This window comes from Mixophyes fleayi, chromosome 3 (genome assembly GCF_038048845.1).
Source record: "Mixophyes fleayi isolate aMixFle1 chromosome 3, aMixFle1.hap1, whole genome shotgun sequence".
Taxonomy (NCBI): domain Eukaryota; kingdom Metazoa; phylum Chordata; class Amphibia; order Anura; family Limnodynastidae; genus Mixophyes; species Mixophyes fleayi.
In genome coordinates, this window is record NC_134404.1 from 122,720,362 (window position 1) to 122,737,519 (window position 17,158).

Below are 17,158 nucleotides of genomic sequence, written 5' to 3' on the forward strand. Positions count from 1 at the left end.
GTATACACAGATCAGGTTTCAGCCTGCATTCATGGCAGGCACAGGGTATACATTAATTTTACACTTCCCCGTTTGCAGTAAGAAATCCACGCCATTTTTTACCTTGTGATCTCGGTGACTAAATGCTACAGTGCTATTTCCCAGGAAGGCTTGTGTAATGCTCAGAATAGGGGAGAACAGAAGACATGCGCAGTACAATTCTGTGCTATTCATCTTGTACATAGCGAGGCTGTAGTGGGCTGATCTAGCACTACACCTGCAGAACCACAGTCAGAGGACAGCTCCACTCTGCAGCACTAAGACCCAGGTATCATGCATTAAACATATTTAATCCTTTCGTTAGCATACAGTACGCACTGCTCTCGTAACTATCGTAGTTAATCAATGATGTCCTCATATTTACCAATGTCATCTGATCGTTGATTGCAGATCAAGGGCTGCAGGGACCTCTAATCAGAAGGGAAACAGCGTTATCAGGATAAGGGCTGCAAGAAAGATTTCTGCAGGGGGATAACAGATACTGCAAGTTGTCTAAACTTCCTGGCACTTGAGAAAGGGCAGAAATGGAAACCAAAGGTAGGGTATCTTCTGTGTGTGAATACTTAATGAAACATGTGTGATCTAGGCAGGGAATAAAGCGGGAGACTGCAATGCTGTACCTAAACGTGGTGTTGGGTCGATAGGAGCATTTAACACTGTTCAATGCAGTATTGACGTGATATATATTATGTGTGCTGGTTTAACAAATCCACGGAATTCTTAACCATCAAACATCTCCCTATGTCATTATGATGTGTTCTAGGCGAGGCACGGCACACAAGAGCCGCTGCTGGATTGTGCATCATTAATACATGCAGTACGTCTGGGCAGGGTGCTCTGCCTCTTATACAGTCTGAGGCTTCATACACTATTTAAGTAAGCACTATTGATATGAAAGTTGAATTCATGTTTTTCAACACATAGCTATGATGAGATCTCTTCTCCTTCCAGGCGATAGAAAGCAATAGTGAAATATTGTGTAATACTGTAATACTGTACTTTCACGTTACACTTTGTCAGTACACTGCTTCTCACTGGAATGTGATGTCAGAGTCCTCAAGTATATGGAGTCATGGGCTTATATATAGCAACTTACCTCTGGAGTTGAGAGTGTGTGCCGTTGTGTATGAGAGAGCACTGACACAAGTGACAGGATGGCCATTACCCCACAGGCCTGAATTCTTTATTGGAAAGTATTTCTATATATTTGGGATAGGTAAACCAGTGTGCACCATATTGCTGCAAGACTCCAGGCCTCCATTATATACATACACGGCTTAGTATTAATACTAGGAAGCAATGGCCTATTTAATTGTCATGTGTATCTATCAAATGTGTATTTAAAAGTTAAAGTGTTTTTATTGTGCTACAATTGAGAATATTGTCATTATAAAAAAAAAAATTCCCACTAATTGACAGTTTAGTAAGAAACAGATTGCTCCCCACAACTTGCTATGCCTAAAAGGCATAGCTTCCTGGAATTGCTTCCAGTATTGGTGTAATGCATTGCCAGTGTTGAAGGTCAGATATTAAAATTCAAAAAGAACATATTCCATGTATTTAAGTGATCATCTGAAATAGAAAGTTAAATAATTTATGTTGTACCTACACCACTGAGTCATAAAAATGGACAGTCCTGGGCCTTGTCTTGTTAATTCTTTTCTCTATGCCTCCTGATATGTTTTAGGAATAAATTAGAGACTTTAATGTTACAGTTCAGCACACACTACTGCATAGAGCACTCTATATGCAAGTGTAATTCTGCCTGTACTTACCCTACATTGCTCCATTAACACTTTACTTGTCACAGATGATACTCAGTAGTATAAAAACAAGTTCTGTGGCATGCAACTGTTATTGTTGGTTCTTATATGCTATGTATGAAGTTGCATGCAACCTTCAAAATCCAATATTCATTTCATAATATATAGAAAGCATATATAAATAACTGTAGGGAAAACACAATAGGTATGCTATTTTTTTTATTTTGATGTTGCCATTCAAGAATGTATAACAAATATTTTAAATGGATTATCAATAACCACTAGTATATAGGAAAGTTGATAACTAGACATTTGCTTTGAAGACTATTTAAACAGTGTTTATTTATTGGTCATGTTGTAGTTCTCTACATGCTTTCAGGTTCATGCTGTTGTATTTGTTTACCATGATTTCACTGCTGCACAGCAGTTTGCACAATAGGAATATCTCAATAAATTGTTAATGTTTTTCCAGTTCTTTATCATGAACATAATAGGCTCACCTGTCTGTGCTTGGGCTTTTCTGGGATAGGTGGAGCTACTTACTGTATATACCAGAGATGGACAACCTGATACACTTACTGTATATACCAGAGATGGACAACCTGATACACTTACTGTATATACCAGAGATAGGCTACCTGATACACTTACTGTATATACCAGAAATGGGCAACCTGATACACTTTGGGGGCCACATGGTGCGGCCTTCTAGCATTCAAAGGGCTGCACATTACCCCTAATCTCAGTTATAAGTTAAAATAATACAATTAATAAAAAAGAGCTACATCTATCTGTAATAACATATCAGCAGGCAGTTTAAACAAGTGTTACAAGCTATAACAATCAGATTTGCAGGAAGGAGCTGGTGTCCGCAGGCAAAGGTTTGGAGGGCCGCCTGTTGCCCGCCACTGGCATATGCTGTTATACTATTTAGGGTAAAGGGGTGTCACCTAGACTGACCTGTATTTTAAAATAAATAGAAAGTAAATGTTTTTTAAGATACTGTTTAACTGTATAAGAGTAAAAATGGTGTTATTTATCAAAAGATGTGGTTTTTGTTATACCATTGTAAACAAGTTAATGGCTATTGCAGCAACAATCCTCTATTTGTAAAGTTCAATTTCACAGTTAACAGCATAAGTATTTGGTATTATTTGGTTAATCTAACATTAATATAAAAATTATATACAGGCCACTTATTTTATCATACAATATTGGCAGCTTGTCAGCAGCTTTGATACATAGGCAAGGGGTTAGAAGATGGTTAACCCCATTCAGAGACTGAATAATAGTAAAATGACAAAATATTTGCATGTCAATAAAAATAGGTGTAAGTCAAAATGCCATTGGCCAGTTACAGTTATAGTACACACAACAAAGATCATCACATTGCTTTGAGGCTGAGATACATTGGGAAACTCTTTCCAACCATTCCATGACTTTCACTTTTTAAGAAATGTTTCCAGAAAGTAGTACGGTCATTAGTAATGTTTATGATAGAACTCCTTGTAAAAATATGTACAAGGTTTTATTTAGAAAATGAGATGCCTTGTTTGTTGGGCATTGGAGAGGTGAAGCTTTTGTGATTGGTATTTAGGAAAATGTGACGACCTCATAAACCACTGAATCCTGAGCCTGTTACAGTCATTACAGTAGTCTAAAGCCGACAAATTTGTTGATACACGATTTATGAGGAACACCCAGGGAAGCTGTCGGAACATAGGCAAAGTATTCACATACCCGGGGCAGTATTAAAATCTTTTATGTTCATTTTACTTTCTATTACTTTTATTATCCAACTATTATCACCAGTAATAGTCATAAAGGAGGGCAGGTCATTGAACAAGTCATACTGTGACATAGATATTAGCAATCAGGATATAAACTGACTTTTTTTTTACAATTTCCCAATATGCAACAGTATCTAAAGGAATAACTGCAAATATAGAAAATACCTCCAAGAAATGACAGTAACTTAGACACAAGTATGATCCAAAAGTGTCTAACAAACAAATTGCAATTTGACTTTTTTGTAAAGAGAGATTTAATATACAAGTCTTTCAGTGTTACTGTATCCACTAGAAAGGGATGGTGTGAAACTCTTGTCTCTAGAGAAGTAGCTGAAATGTGGCTGTTACAATAAAGCCTTCTGTTTTCATGTTTCAATTTTAAAAGCAAAACTCTCAGTTGGAATCCGGTCCTTATATCACGCTTCTAGTTATTCTTCAGAACATGAAACTGATCCGTGAGGCTGCAGCTGCACTGTGTTTTGAGGTTGTTTAGAGCTGAATAGTGCCAGCACTTTTGAATCAGTGCCTGCAACAACAGAGGGTGATAGATGTACTGCATATGTCTCTAATAATATTAGCAGTGCATATAGCCTTTCCCAAGGCATGGATTTTACTTATTTTTGGTGTAAAGCTTAGCTGACGCCAAGTAACATTACAGGGATATAACATGAGACACATTTTAAATGAGATAAATTAAATTTATATAAGAGGCATACGTGTGTGGGTTAGGAAATGGATCAGTCATATAAGGAGGCAATAGGAGAGAGAATAAACAAGGAAAATGCCATATTATTTCTACCTATAAGTTATGTAACTTGTACAGTTGCAGAACATGGACCACATCATAGGAACTTTGCATATGCACTAAGAGATGTTTAGTTTGAAGGGAGAGAGCATCAGGAAAACAGAAGGTGCTTGTGATAGGCTCATTTCAGGATTCACAAGTTATCACGTCCATCACTCATCAAGACAGTAAATTGGATAAATGCAAACTAAAACATTAGGCCACTACACTGGATAAATATAACATAATTTATATAAAAAATAAATAGCTTTTTAACAATAACATATAATAAAAAAGAAGAAATTAAGAGTAGGTTTTGCTGTAGAAGCAATTAGAGACATGTATCTGACTCATCAATCGTTGGTGTTTTTGTAGCAGGACAGTTTCTGTCTATACTTTGATTATATCAGAGAAGTCTCTCTATTGCCTATGTGTTGTGGATTAGTTATAAATAGTGGCTTGTGCAGTCACTGATACCACTTGCAGAAACATTGTGCATCACATGCTGTGAGATTATTGTGCTGGTCCCACCCATGGTGCTCTATAGCTGTACCATAACTTAAGATTTAGTGAGAAAACAATGTGTTCCAAATAGATGGGAACACTGCACGGGTTACTTATCAGCAGTGTTGAGTGAGTGGGTGGGAGCTTCACATTTGTTCATAATGTAAAATCTGTCCTGATTATTCTTTTTTGAACATTATTTGCAAATTATGTTTTAATACACAGTAAATGCTTGGTATTTCCGGCATCTCACATGGGGTTTGTGAGCCTGTGTGACTCAAACAAAGCTGTCCTGTAATTCCCTGACGTACATAGCTTGTTGCAAAGATAACGCTGATGTATTAAACACAAAGTGCTGCGTGCTTCCTCTGGCCACTTCTGACAAGCTGTGCACTACACATATGTCTAAATTCTGTACCTACACAGAATGGATTGAGTTGATGATGATGATTGCAGCATAGTTTCTGTGGGCACATCTTTATGGTAGAAAGCTTGAGCATATATTCTGAGGTGTGTGTGACTCTAAATGCAGACAAGGAAATGCAAGTGTGCAGGTTAATGTTGACGCATATACAAACAGGCATCTTTGTGCTGTATGTACACTGTCCATGGTGCTGAAAGCAGAAGCAAGCATTCTATGCACATTATTAGTTACCTAATAAACAAGGACATTATCTAAAATTGCAGCGTGATTTTTTTTTATTACATTAAGGGGCATATTCAATTGTTTGAATATCCCGCGGTGTTAAAACTATTACCGTTATTACGGTAATAGTAAGCTGGATTTCAGCTCGCGGCTCAGGGAGCCTCGAGCTGAAATCCAGCGAGAAAACTACTGTAATAATGGTATTTACGCGCCATATTACCGTAAAAACGGTAATAGTGCACTTATTTTCGACAACAATTGAATATGCCCCTAAGCATCAGAAAATGCACTGTTTATTTAAGCTGCACCAGAATAATGTCAAATGGCCTCTCACATGCCGCTACCTTACTTTTGCTAATTACTTATGAAATTCCTGACCCCATCCAACCAGACCTTCCAACAGACTTCAAACATTTAAACGTTCTTTGAAAACCTCTTTAACATCCTCACAAAAACACCCTGACAACTACCCTAATCTCCAGTCTGAGCCACACACTCTCCTCTTGTTTCAGCTGTGCCCTCTTCCAATTAGAATGTAAGCTCTCTCATGAACAGGGCTTTACCTAACCTTTGTTTTCATGTCATCATTTATATTGTCTACCTTGTATGTCCCTGTTTTATGTATGCCTGTTTTCCCCACTGCCTGGTGCTGTAGAGTACGGTGGTACCTTACAAATCAATGGCAATAATAGTAATAAATTAGGTATTTTATTACATTGCTTGAAGTGGGTCTTGAAGTGCAACATGAAGGAGCAAAACAAGTCTCATTAAAATTTGAGATAAGACAGGATCTCTGCCAACTCTGATCTGGTGCAAAAAAATATTTTTGCTGAGTGGAATTTGGCTGAAAATGCATTCTTGCCCCACCTTTATGTCATTTCAATAATCATGTTCCGCACACTAAATCCTTGCTGCCTCCGTTTACTGCGCTTACTCTGTATTCATCTAAAAACACCTTGGTGTAAATGTATCATTCTCTGATTTTTTCAACTCACCGGAAATCAGGGACTTTGCAGGTAAAATTTAAAGTGGAGATGGCTTGTAAGGGCAAGTTTGCATTTACAAGCCATCGCCGCTTTAAATTTTACCTGTAAAGTCCCCGATTTCCGGCGAGTTGAAAAAATCGGAGGATGATACATTTACCCCCTTATCTTCACCCAGCTGCTCCCATCTCCTCCCTTCAGCCTGTGTAAATGTCTGCTCCTACACAAATGTGGCCCTCTTGCTCATCTACATAACTCAGCAGATATCTAGACACATTTGCACAAATTGAGGTTCGCAGCAGGTCCATTGTTGTATCTATACTGCGCAGTGGCCAGTTTGCACTTTGTAAATTAACTCCACCATCTTTTACAATAAGTTGAACTTGACTCATCTTTAATACATCCCTGGGGATAACTAAGAGTCCATCTTTCTGTTACTGAGGGATCACATATAGCTCACTCAGTATATTATTTCTATTAATCATTAATCAGATATGTCATTTGCATACACTTATGGAAGTAACAGGCTGCAGGAAGAGACCGCTTAGCTCATTGTCTTTGGTAATGGCAAATATACAACATCCCTCTCCATTCTGAAGCTTGCAATTTATTCTTTCTTCTTATTAAACAATTTCACTGTCATGACGCACTTCTAATCTATAGTGTAAAGCATTACTTTTATTTCTTATTAAATCATTCATTTACAAATGTGCAGTCGCACATGAATGTTGATGATTGTGTGTTGGAAAGTAAATGGCAAATTACTTAGCAGCTCAATAGGCCCTGATTTAGAGTTGTACGTAACATTGTGACTTTTGTATAGACTCAATAATGCATTTGTATATTTAGGTTTCTGACAATGTATTTTGGGTTGCATATATCTTAAGATACATGCAATGATAATTTTAATTATAGATGTGTTCAGAGCAAAACATGTGGCCGTCATCAACAAGTTGCAAACCTGCACAAGGCCTATGGAATTTACAATGATACATCCAAGTCAAAATTAATGCATCTCTAAGTGGTGAGGTTGACTCTGCTTCCTAACTGCTCTGAACTTATATGTAAACAACCGTGATTCGCTTATCTAAGTGCAACAGCCACAAGTGCATGTTAAGTGCAACTCAGAAAATGGGTGCAAGTTGTGAACATAGGTAGCATGACAAATTTTACTCATGTCACATTTTTAATTAGCGCAAATAGACTTCCAACTCTATATCAGGCCCATAGTGAGAGATAAGCTGGCTGGTTTGCTGTGCAATGTCTATCTCCAATATCTATATATGGAATGCACCCACAATAATGTGGAGGACATTTATGAAAAAGGTGCAAACCAATCAGATGGTTGCTTTCATTTACTAAAGTGGACTAGGAAAAATGAATTTGATTGGTTGTTGTGAGCTTTGTTACTAGTTTCCTTAAATGTTCATCAATGCTATTTTTTAAATTTCTTTACTCATATGTGATATTGTTTTTATAGTAAACATTTGTTTAATCAAAGACCAGTTTATTACATTAGTAAATTGCAGGAATAGTTAGGAAAGCAGAGTAAAGAATCTGAAGTAAAAGTGTTAGGGTTAGAGTTATCTGAGTATAGTCACAATTCTCAAGTAATGCCACTTTGCATTTCAATTCCTTACTCTAGTTCATACATTTCTCCTATAGATGCCATTATCTTATTTTGTAGGTTCTCTTTTCATTTTATACATAGTTGTTATGTATTAAAATATATTTATTGCAAAAACACTGATAAATAAAAATAATATTGTATAGTTAAATACTATATTTTATAACTAAGAATTAGTTACATTATTTAGTTTGTCATTAATGTTGTAGCAGTAGTCAGAAAATGCTAAATTGAAATAAATAAATACAATAATGTGTTGTTTGGTCTGTAACAGTCAAAATGTAAGTAACAGTAAATCTAAAGATGCTTAGTTAAATACATTCCAAATTAAATAGGGATGATATGTAAACTTTATATACAAAGTGCGTCTAGCTCTTTGTCTGGAGAATATTGACCTTGCATATAAAACCCAAGTCAGCCTATTCCCCTAAGCGGTTGTGTTCTCCAGTTACTCTCAGCAAAAAGGGCTACAAGAAATTCAATAAATATATAGTATTACAGCTGCATCTGCATCTATATTTATCTTTCAACTCACATATGTTAAAAACAGATTTTGCTGCAAAATGAGTAATCAGCCCACCATTCCTTTAACCTCCAATATTGTAACGGTCAGCAGAACTCTCTACCAAGGGTGCGGATCTCTGTAATATTTTTTTTTATTCCACTCGATGAGAAAGTGCCGAAGTTTATCCACCTTTTTTGTAACTGCCAATCTACAATTGTCATAAATAATGGAGCTCCACTCAGTTGGCCCAAAAAGGGAGTAGCACACTGGAAGACAATGCAGTTTATCCTGCAGGCATTGTCATCTTGACTTGACAACACCTGAAGAAGATGCTCATTTAATTTAAAAGAAACAAACAATGTTGTATCAGGACAAAAACTGGGCAATGTACAGGCAAATGTGTTCTCTATATATAGGCCTATTAAAGAAAAAATATTTTATAGACACATAGTAATTCCTTTTCTCTATATATATATTTGGACCAAAAGTATGGCTTAAAAAGCCTGACCCTGAAATACTTTTCAATTACAGGTAATCTTTGCAATATATAATGCTGTTCCAGTGAGTGGCATTTGGATGAGTCTTATCACTTTTACTCCCACAATACCTCTAGATAACTAAAGTAGTACTCATTCTTTTTTGTAGTTGTAAGACCAGATTGTGATGAATGAGTGGCCTAATTCTGAAAGCTTTGTATCCATAAAATAGAGCGAAAATGAACATTTTTACAACCACTGTCCGCATAGTTCTGTATGGCGATGGCAAAACATGCTTATTTATCAAGCTCGGAAAAGCTTAGCTGCCTCAAACTCAGGTAGATTAGCTTTTTGGAGCTTGCCCTCAGTTGCTAATGCCATCTTCAGATTGCATTAGCATCTATTAGCCATTGCTAAAACTTTGGTGAAAAAATTAACTTTTCAGCCTATGCATGCAGTACCAGGAAAATTAAGTCTTAAGTTTCTGTATTAAGCTAGCATCAAAAGACATCGCTAGGGGGACTGTCAGGGGCGGATTAACAATGGGCCTGACAGGCCTCTCCGCAGAAATAGGCCCACTGCAGCCAGGAGTAAAAAAAAATTTTTTTTTTGTGAGAGCACCTGGCACAGGGAAGGGGGTTCAGGGTGATGAGGCTTTCCTGGTTGCCTTTGGGCGGTCATGTTGTAGAGCAACAGGCAACCAATCATGAGGCTGTCTGTTGCTGAGTGGGGTGGGGGCTGCGCCTACAGAGGCTGTGTGATTCATGCTGTGGGACTCATGCTGTACCAACTTCCACCCAGTCCCATACAGAGGTCAACAGCACTCAACACAATAGGTAGGACCAATTTATTTTTAACACGGAATATGTGACAACAGGCCCAACAATGGATATGTGACAACAGGTCCAAGAGAGAATATGTGACAAGAGGGGATATGTGACAACAGGCCCAACAAGGGATATGTGAAAAAATAATAGACATGTGTGAATGGCCCTTGTGTATTAGTATAGGGTTCAGTTCCTTTTCTTACAACAAAATTACCAACTTTTTCAATGGACATTATGCCCACGTGCCACTGACAGTTAACTGTGTTTGACATTTGACTATTTGTATTTTGAAGAATGCTCAGATGTATGGACAGTTAAAGAAAGGTATGCAAATGACCAACAGCTGATAATCACATTGTCACAAATTAACTGAACAGTTTGTATCAATAAAAAGAATATTGCTCTCTGTATTGGGTGGCGGTCTCATGGCTGCACTCTGTGTTGTGTGGCGGTCACAAGGTTGCCCTCTGTTTTGTGTGGCAGTGACAAGAGTGCTATGTGTTGTATGGTGGTCACAAGGGTGCTATGTATTGTGTGGCGGTCACAAGGGTGCTATGTATTTTGTGGCGGTCAGAAGTCTGGTGTGTATTGTGTAACGGTCACAAGGGTGCTGTGTGGTCTTCTGCTGCTATAGCAGATCCACTTCAAGGTTGGATGTGCAGTGCATTCAGAGATGCTATTCTGCATACTACCCATGGTAGTACCCACTGTCACTTTCCTGTCAGCTGAAACCAGGCTGGCCATTCTCTTTTCTTCGCTCATTAACAAAGTGTTTCCCCCCACAGAACTGCCGCTCACTGGATGTTTTTGGTTTTCAGCATCGTTCTCTGTAAACTCTAGAGACTGTTGTGTGTAAAAAAGAGATCAGCAGTTTCTGAGGTACTGAAACAACTGGTATGGCTCCAACAATCATTCCACAGTAAAAGTCACTTAGATAACATTTCTTCTCTATACTGGTGTTTAGTCTGAACAATTGCAGTTTTTGACCATGTCTGCATGCTTTTATGCATTGAGTTTCTGCCACATGAATGGCTGATTAGATATTTGCATTAGCTAGCAGGTGTTCAGGTATACCTAAGTGGACTATATATATATATATCTATAATATAAATGTCTAGTGGCGTGTGTTAGTCTGTCTGTGTGTGTGTGTGTGGAAAAAATAAAACCAAGCTGCAGCGCCACCTGCTGGGCGGAGTTATACACTGACCTACTAAATTCTTAGTGTGTGTGGAAAAAAAAATTCAGAAAGGGCTGAAATTTGGTATACTAAGATGTTTTTAATTTGTTAATTTAATTTGTTAATTGTTAAAAGTGTTTATAAAGATTTTAAAAAAATATATATATATTTCTTGAAGGAGAAGTGACAGTTGGGAGTGGTTGGTGGTTGCCGGGGGTGACAGTGGGGAGTGGTTGGTGGTTGAGGCCTGGGCTATGGCCCAAATGCATGACAAGAACCTTTTTAACACCTTAAGTAGCTTGATTTGACTAGAATGCATGAGTATCATGCACAGGTTAACTTGTGTATATATATATATATATATATATATATATATATATATATATATATATATCCATGGTGTTGGTCACGCCCACACATCACTGGCCACACCTCCGGTGGGACTACATTTCTCACAATATCCCCTTTATAATTTTCTGCCCCAGGCTCATGTAGCCCTTAATCTGGCCCTAGGGAGAGTATTTTGTCTGGTCAGCCTGTTTTTGGAAGCGCTGTCCCAGCAGGCAAATAATGTTAAATATCTTTGAAACTGCAGAGTGAAAAGCGCAAAATGCATTGTTAAATATCAGATTAAAAACCCAGATAATTGATAAATAGCCCCCTGAAATTTTTACTAGTATTTTATATTGTACTTATTTTCATTACCATAAACAAGCATGCAGTATATATAAACTACCAAAAGGTATGTTTATTTTATTAAGCTAAGCAGAAAACTGGTGTTTCCAATTCACATTTCCACATCTGTCTAGTTTCTTAACGTAACACAACCAACCAACAGAAATCTGTAAATGTGATAATGTCACTAATAAAAAGAATTAGGGTTATTTGCAAATAATGCATATTCTAGTACTCCCCTATGCATTTTGCTTATTGCAGATGACATGGCTGTAATGAATTGTAGTTTTCCAAATATCTTGTTCAACTTCCTATATTATGTAGACAACTTAACCATTTATTGTCAACATTTTAAACCTGTCAGACATGTTGTGTAAACATTTTAGATGTCAACATTTTGCATGTGTAGATATTATATATGTCAAAATTTTCAATGTGTAGACATTATCAGGTAGATTCAGTTAGCTCATAGAACTGCGAGCAAAAATCAGCAGAAAATTACCGTAGTAATGGTAATAATGCGCGGGTTGCATTGTTCTAAAGAACAAAGTGGCTAATTGAATCTACCCCTATATGACCATGTCGACAATGTTATGTATCAACATTTTAGATGTCAACATTTTATATGTATAGACATTGGGTATGTTGACGTTTTAATTGTTTGTACATTATGACCGCGTCAATATTTTTTAAGTTGACATTAGACATGCTCACTGACCCCCGTGTTTTGGTTTTGGTTTTGGATATGGATTACCGTCGTGTTTTGGTTTTGGTTTTGCCAAACCGCCCTTGCGTGTTTTGGTATTGGTTTTGGTTTTGTTTGGTTTTGTTTTGCAATTTTGTTTAAAAAATCAATGTTTTTGGGCATAAAATAACCTAATTTAGTGCTCCACCTGTTTCTTGGATAAGTAAGGTAATTCTAAAGCTAATAAATTAGGAAGACAACAGTTTAATCCCTGGTAGGCCATGCTTAATTCTGCACACAAACCTGATTGTCTTCCTCTTCATCTTAGCCTATTGTCAATGCAGCCATCGTCTTTGGATGTATATTACACCCTACACTTATAGTTAAATATATAAAGAAATGGACAAAGGCAGTTTGGTTTCTGTCTCTATAAACCCCCCCCCCGCTCCACTTGTCGTTAAATAGAATAAAAGCAGCCTGCAAAGACTGAACATCATAAAAAATAAATGGACCAAGGTAGTTTGGTGGCTGTCTATGACCCCCCCTGCCCTCCACTTGTAGTTGAATAGAAAAAGAGCAGCCCGCATAGATTGTAGAATTAGAATATAAAAATAAATGGACAAAGGCAGTTTGGTATCTGTCTGCATCAGACCCCCTCTCCACTAGGAGTAAAATAGAAAACTATTCAGCTGTTATAGAGTCTAGAATATAAATAGAAATTGAGAATAGCAATTTGGTATCTGTCTGCATCATAATCATCAACATTATCATTAGTGCCCTCGTCGCCTACACAACTCTCCCCCTAATCCTCTTCTAATTCCAAAGTGGCATCCTCAATTGGTGTATCACCGGCTACACTCGGGCTGTTAAGGCACACATCAGCAGAACTACTGAAAGGACCCTTCTTTATGGGTACACTGTCACTAACAGAATGCTCACGATTAGACATACCACTGGTGGATGGACTCTCCACAGGGATTGGTGTCATTTCTCATTCAGAGCATACATTATCCTCTAATGCCTTACTGTTTTCTTGCAGCTCGGCTTTCACGCGTAACAGTAGTTGTGCACCACTTTTAGACTCCAAATTACTTGGTCTTGCTTGGTCACGAGTGACCGTACAAGAAGAAGGCTCAGTAACATTTTTTGATCTGCCACTAATAGAGAAAGGCGAAGGCCTCATTCTTTCTTTGCCACTGCGTGTGTAGAATGGCATGTTGGCAATTTTTTTTTATCAGCAGTTAACTTTTCCTCAGTTACACTTCTTTTTCGCTTCAACACGGTAATTTGTTTTGGGTGTGTGTGTTTTTTTGACTGATTTAAAAAGTCTATGTACTTTTACATAGGCTTTCCCAGATGACGTACTGGGAACACTACCATCAGGACTGGTGCCAGCACCTGCTTGCTGATTCTGCTCATATGTGGACTGCTTTGAATCCATTTTAATGAGCCCAAAGCACTTGTAGTGCCAAAATTGTATTTGCTAGATACTGCTGACAAATATGACTTTTGACAGCCAGAAATTACAGTAAAACACTGGGGAATATGGGACACCCAAAAACACTTGTAGTGCTAAAAATAGTTTTTTATACTGCTGACAAATATGACTTTTGACAGCCAGAAAAATGACAGTAAAACACTGGGGAATATGGGACACCCCAAAAGCACTTGTAGTGCTAAAAATTGTTTTTTATACTGCTGACAAATATGACTTTTGACAGCCAGAAAAATTACTGTAAAAGAATGGGGAATAAGTGACACCCCAAAAGCACTTGTAGTGCTAATAATTGTTTTAAATACTGCTGATAAATATGACTTTTGACAGCCAGAAAAATTACTGCAAAAGAATGGGGAATAAGGGACACCCCAAAAGCACTTGGAGTGCCAGAAATTGAAAAAAAAAACCCCTCCTCTATCCTTCTCTTACTGCTGTAACAATTGGTATTAAGATTAGAATTGTATTGAATAGAAACAATAATGTGTCCAATTATTGCTCTGTCCCTGCGCTGATATAGCCTGTGACCTAACCCTGCTCTCTCCCTCTGTCAAATGGCGATGGATTGCTGTGGAGGCTGGTATTTATGCTTTTCAAATCTCGCGAGAACCGAGCTCAGAAATACGAATACGTCACAATGATGTTTTGCCTCGATTCCGATTTTGAATGGGCGGGAGAGTACTGAGAGCCCATCTCTAGTTGACATTATAACCATGTAGACATTATAGACAACTTCATTGTAGACATTTCTACTACATCCCAAGAGGACATCTTAAGGTCTGAGCAGATGCAGTTCTTATTGATTAATATTTGGAGAGGGTAAATATATCTTTAGGTTTGGATAAGTGGTATTTGATAGACAGGAGTATTGTTTTGTTTCACAAAAGGAGTATTTTTTCATAAACCCACCATAAAAGATGGCTAGATAAGGGGGTCATTTAACATATGGTTTTAATTTCTTTAAATAAAAGTTCCATTTCAATATCAAGAAAAAAGGAAGAAAATTTTACCTTTATATGGCACACAAATAATATACCCTTATTATTGAGATTATTATAGTCAATGTTTCGACTTAAATCAAACTGCTGCAACGAGAAGGTAGCAACCCTCCTCCAATCAGGTTCGATTTATGGGCTCCACACTGTGGCACACACTAATTAAGCCTGGTCTTCATAGACTCTATTGTATGGACAACATTCAGAAAGAGATTAAAGGTGAAAATTAGGTACAAAGGCTGAAACATTTTTCCATGGTTTTTCTTTTACATTTAATCTGTTAATTAGTGGATTCAGTAGCAGAAAAGAAGTCACCTGGATGACTAATTTTTTCTGGAGTCCTACAAACATGTAACTACATTGTTATATGCCGTTAAAAATCTGAAGAAGCTCACTAATCAAAAGTGTTCATGTCATAAAAAAGTCCATTGAAGTCCATTTAAGGATTGAAAATGGCCATGTATCGCTCTACATAGCAAAAAAACATAAAATGCATCCACTACCCTTTAAATTGTATCCATAATCTCACTGCAAAAGTAGGAGCACCTGTGTGCCTGCCCAGTACTTAACAAAGACAAGTACTTACATTCTGCCTCTACTTCTCTCCTTGCCCGTTACAATTGTCCGCTCCTCCGCAAACACAGGCATCTTGCTCTGCAAACCTATGTACTATGGCATTAATCTAGGCATACTTGCACAAACCAAGATACACAGCACCAACACAAAAAAATTTGTGCAGAACCTCAGCCAATTTGTGCTTTAGAAATGAGGCCTGTTATGTTATTATTATTATCTTTTATTTATAAGGCGCCACAAGATTTTCGCAGTGCCGTACACAATACAAGCAGTAGACCGTACTGAATAGAACAGTATAGAACAATAAACATATAATACCAAGATTCCAGAAGCTCCAGTCATAGCTATTATAAGTAGAGATGGTCACTGACCCCCGTGTTTTGGTTTTGGATTCAGTTTTGGATCTGGATTACCGTCGTGTTTTGGTTTTGGTTTTGGTTTTGTTTGGTTTTGTTTTGCTATTTTTTGGGAAAATCCATGTTTTTGGGCCTAAATTAACCCAATTTAGTGCTCCAACTGTTTTAGAGACAAGTAATCTAATTGTTGAGGTAATAAATCATCCAAAAAAACAGTTTAATTCTTCGTTGGTAGGCCTATTCTACACACAAAACAGATTGTCTTCCTCTCCATCTATGCATATTGGCAATGCAGCCATCGTCTTTGAATGTATATTACACCCTACACTTATAGTTAAATATGTAAAGAAATGGAAAAAGCCAGTTTGGTTTCTGTCTCTCAAGGCCCCCCTCCACTTGTATAAAATACCAAAAAATTCAGCCATTATAGACTGTACAATATTAATTGACATGGAGAAAGCCAGTTTGGTTTCTGTCTCTCTAGGCCCCCCTCCACTTGTATAAAATACTAAAAAATTCAGCCGTTATAGACTGTACAATATTAATTGACATGGAAAAAGACAGTTTGGTTTCTGTCTCTCTAGGCCCCCCTCCACTTGTAGAAAATACAAAAAAATTCAGCCATTATAGACTGTACAATATTAATTGACATGGAGAAAGCCAGTTTGGTTTCTGTCTCTCTAGGCCCCCCTCCACTTGTATAAAATACCAAAAAATTCAGCCATTATAGACTGTACAATATTAATTGACATGAAGAAAGCCAGTTTGGTTTCTGTCTCTCTAGGCCCCCCTCCACTTGTATAAAATACCCAAAAATTCAGCCATTATAGACTGTACAATATTATGAAAAATGGACAAAGCCAGTTTAGGGTCACTCTGTCTATGACACCCTACCCTTAAGGATAAATTGCCCTAAAAGCAGCCTTTCAAGATGGTATGTGATATGGAAATGCCACAAGTCCCTTTCCTCTTTGGGGGTAGATTGCACCCTACACTTACATATAAAGTTTTAAAAAGATGTTATCGGCATCATCTTCAGCTTAATCCTCACCCTCATCAGTGTGTACGTCATCATCACAGACTATCAATTCATCGCCGCTTGAATCCGCCATTAGAGAACAGTCAGTGCTTGGATGTCTTGGATGGTGAAGGCCTTCCTCGTGGAAGATGTAGTTCATTTTTATAAACATCATTTTCTCCACATTTTTGGGAAGTAACCTTCTACGGCGATCACTGACTAAGTTTCCTGCTGTGC

The 17,158-nt window shown here is 37.5% G+C and overlaps 1 protein-coding gene across 1 annotated transcript in view; it reads left to right on the forward strand.

Moving 5' to 3' along the window:
- The first annotated feature begins 204 nt into the window (after positions 1 to 204).
- FGF12 (fibroblast growth factor 12) overlaps positions 205 to 17,158 on the forward strand; it is a 406,239-nt gene continuing 389,285 nt past the window's right edge. The window contains exons 1-2 of the mRNA XM_075202288.1: positions 205 to 307; positions 430 to 576. Of these exons, the coding sequence (XP_075058389.1) occupies positions 564 to 576 (13 nt within the window). The 5' untranslated portion in view covers positions 205 to 307; positions 430 to 563. The remainder of the gene's footprint in view (positions 308 to 429; positions 577 to 17,158) is intronic.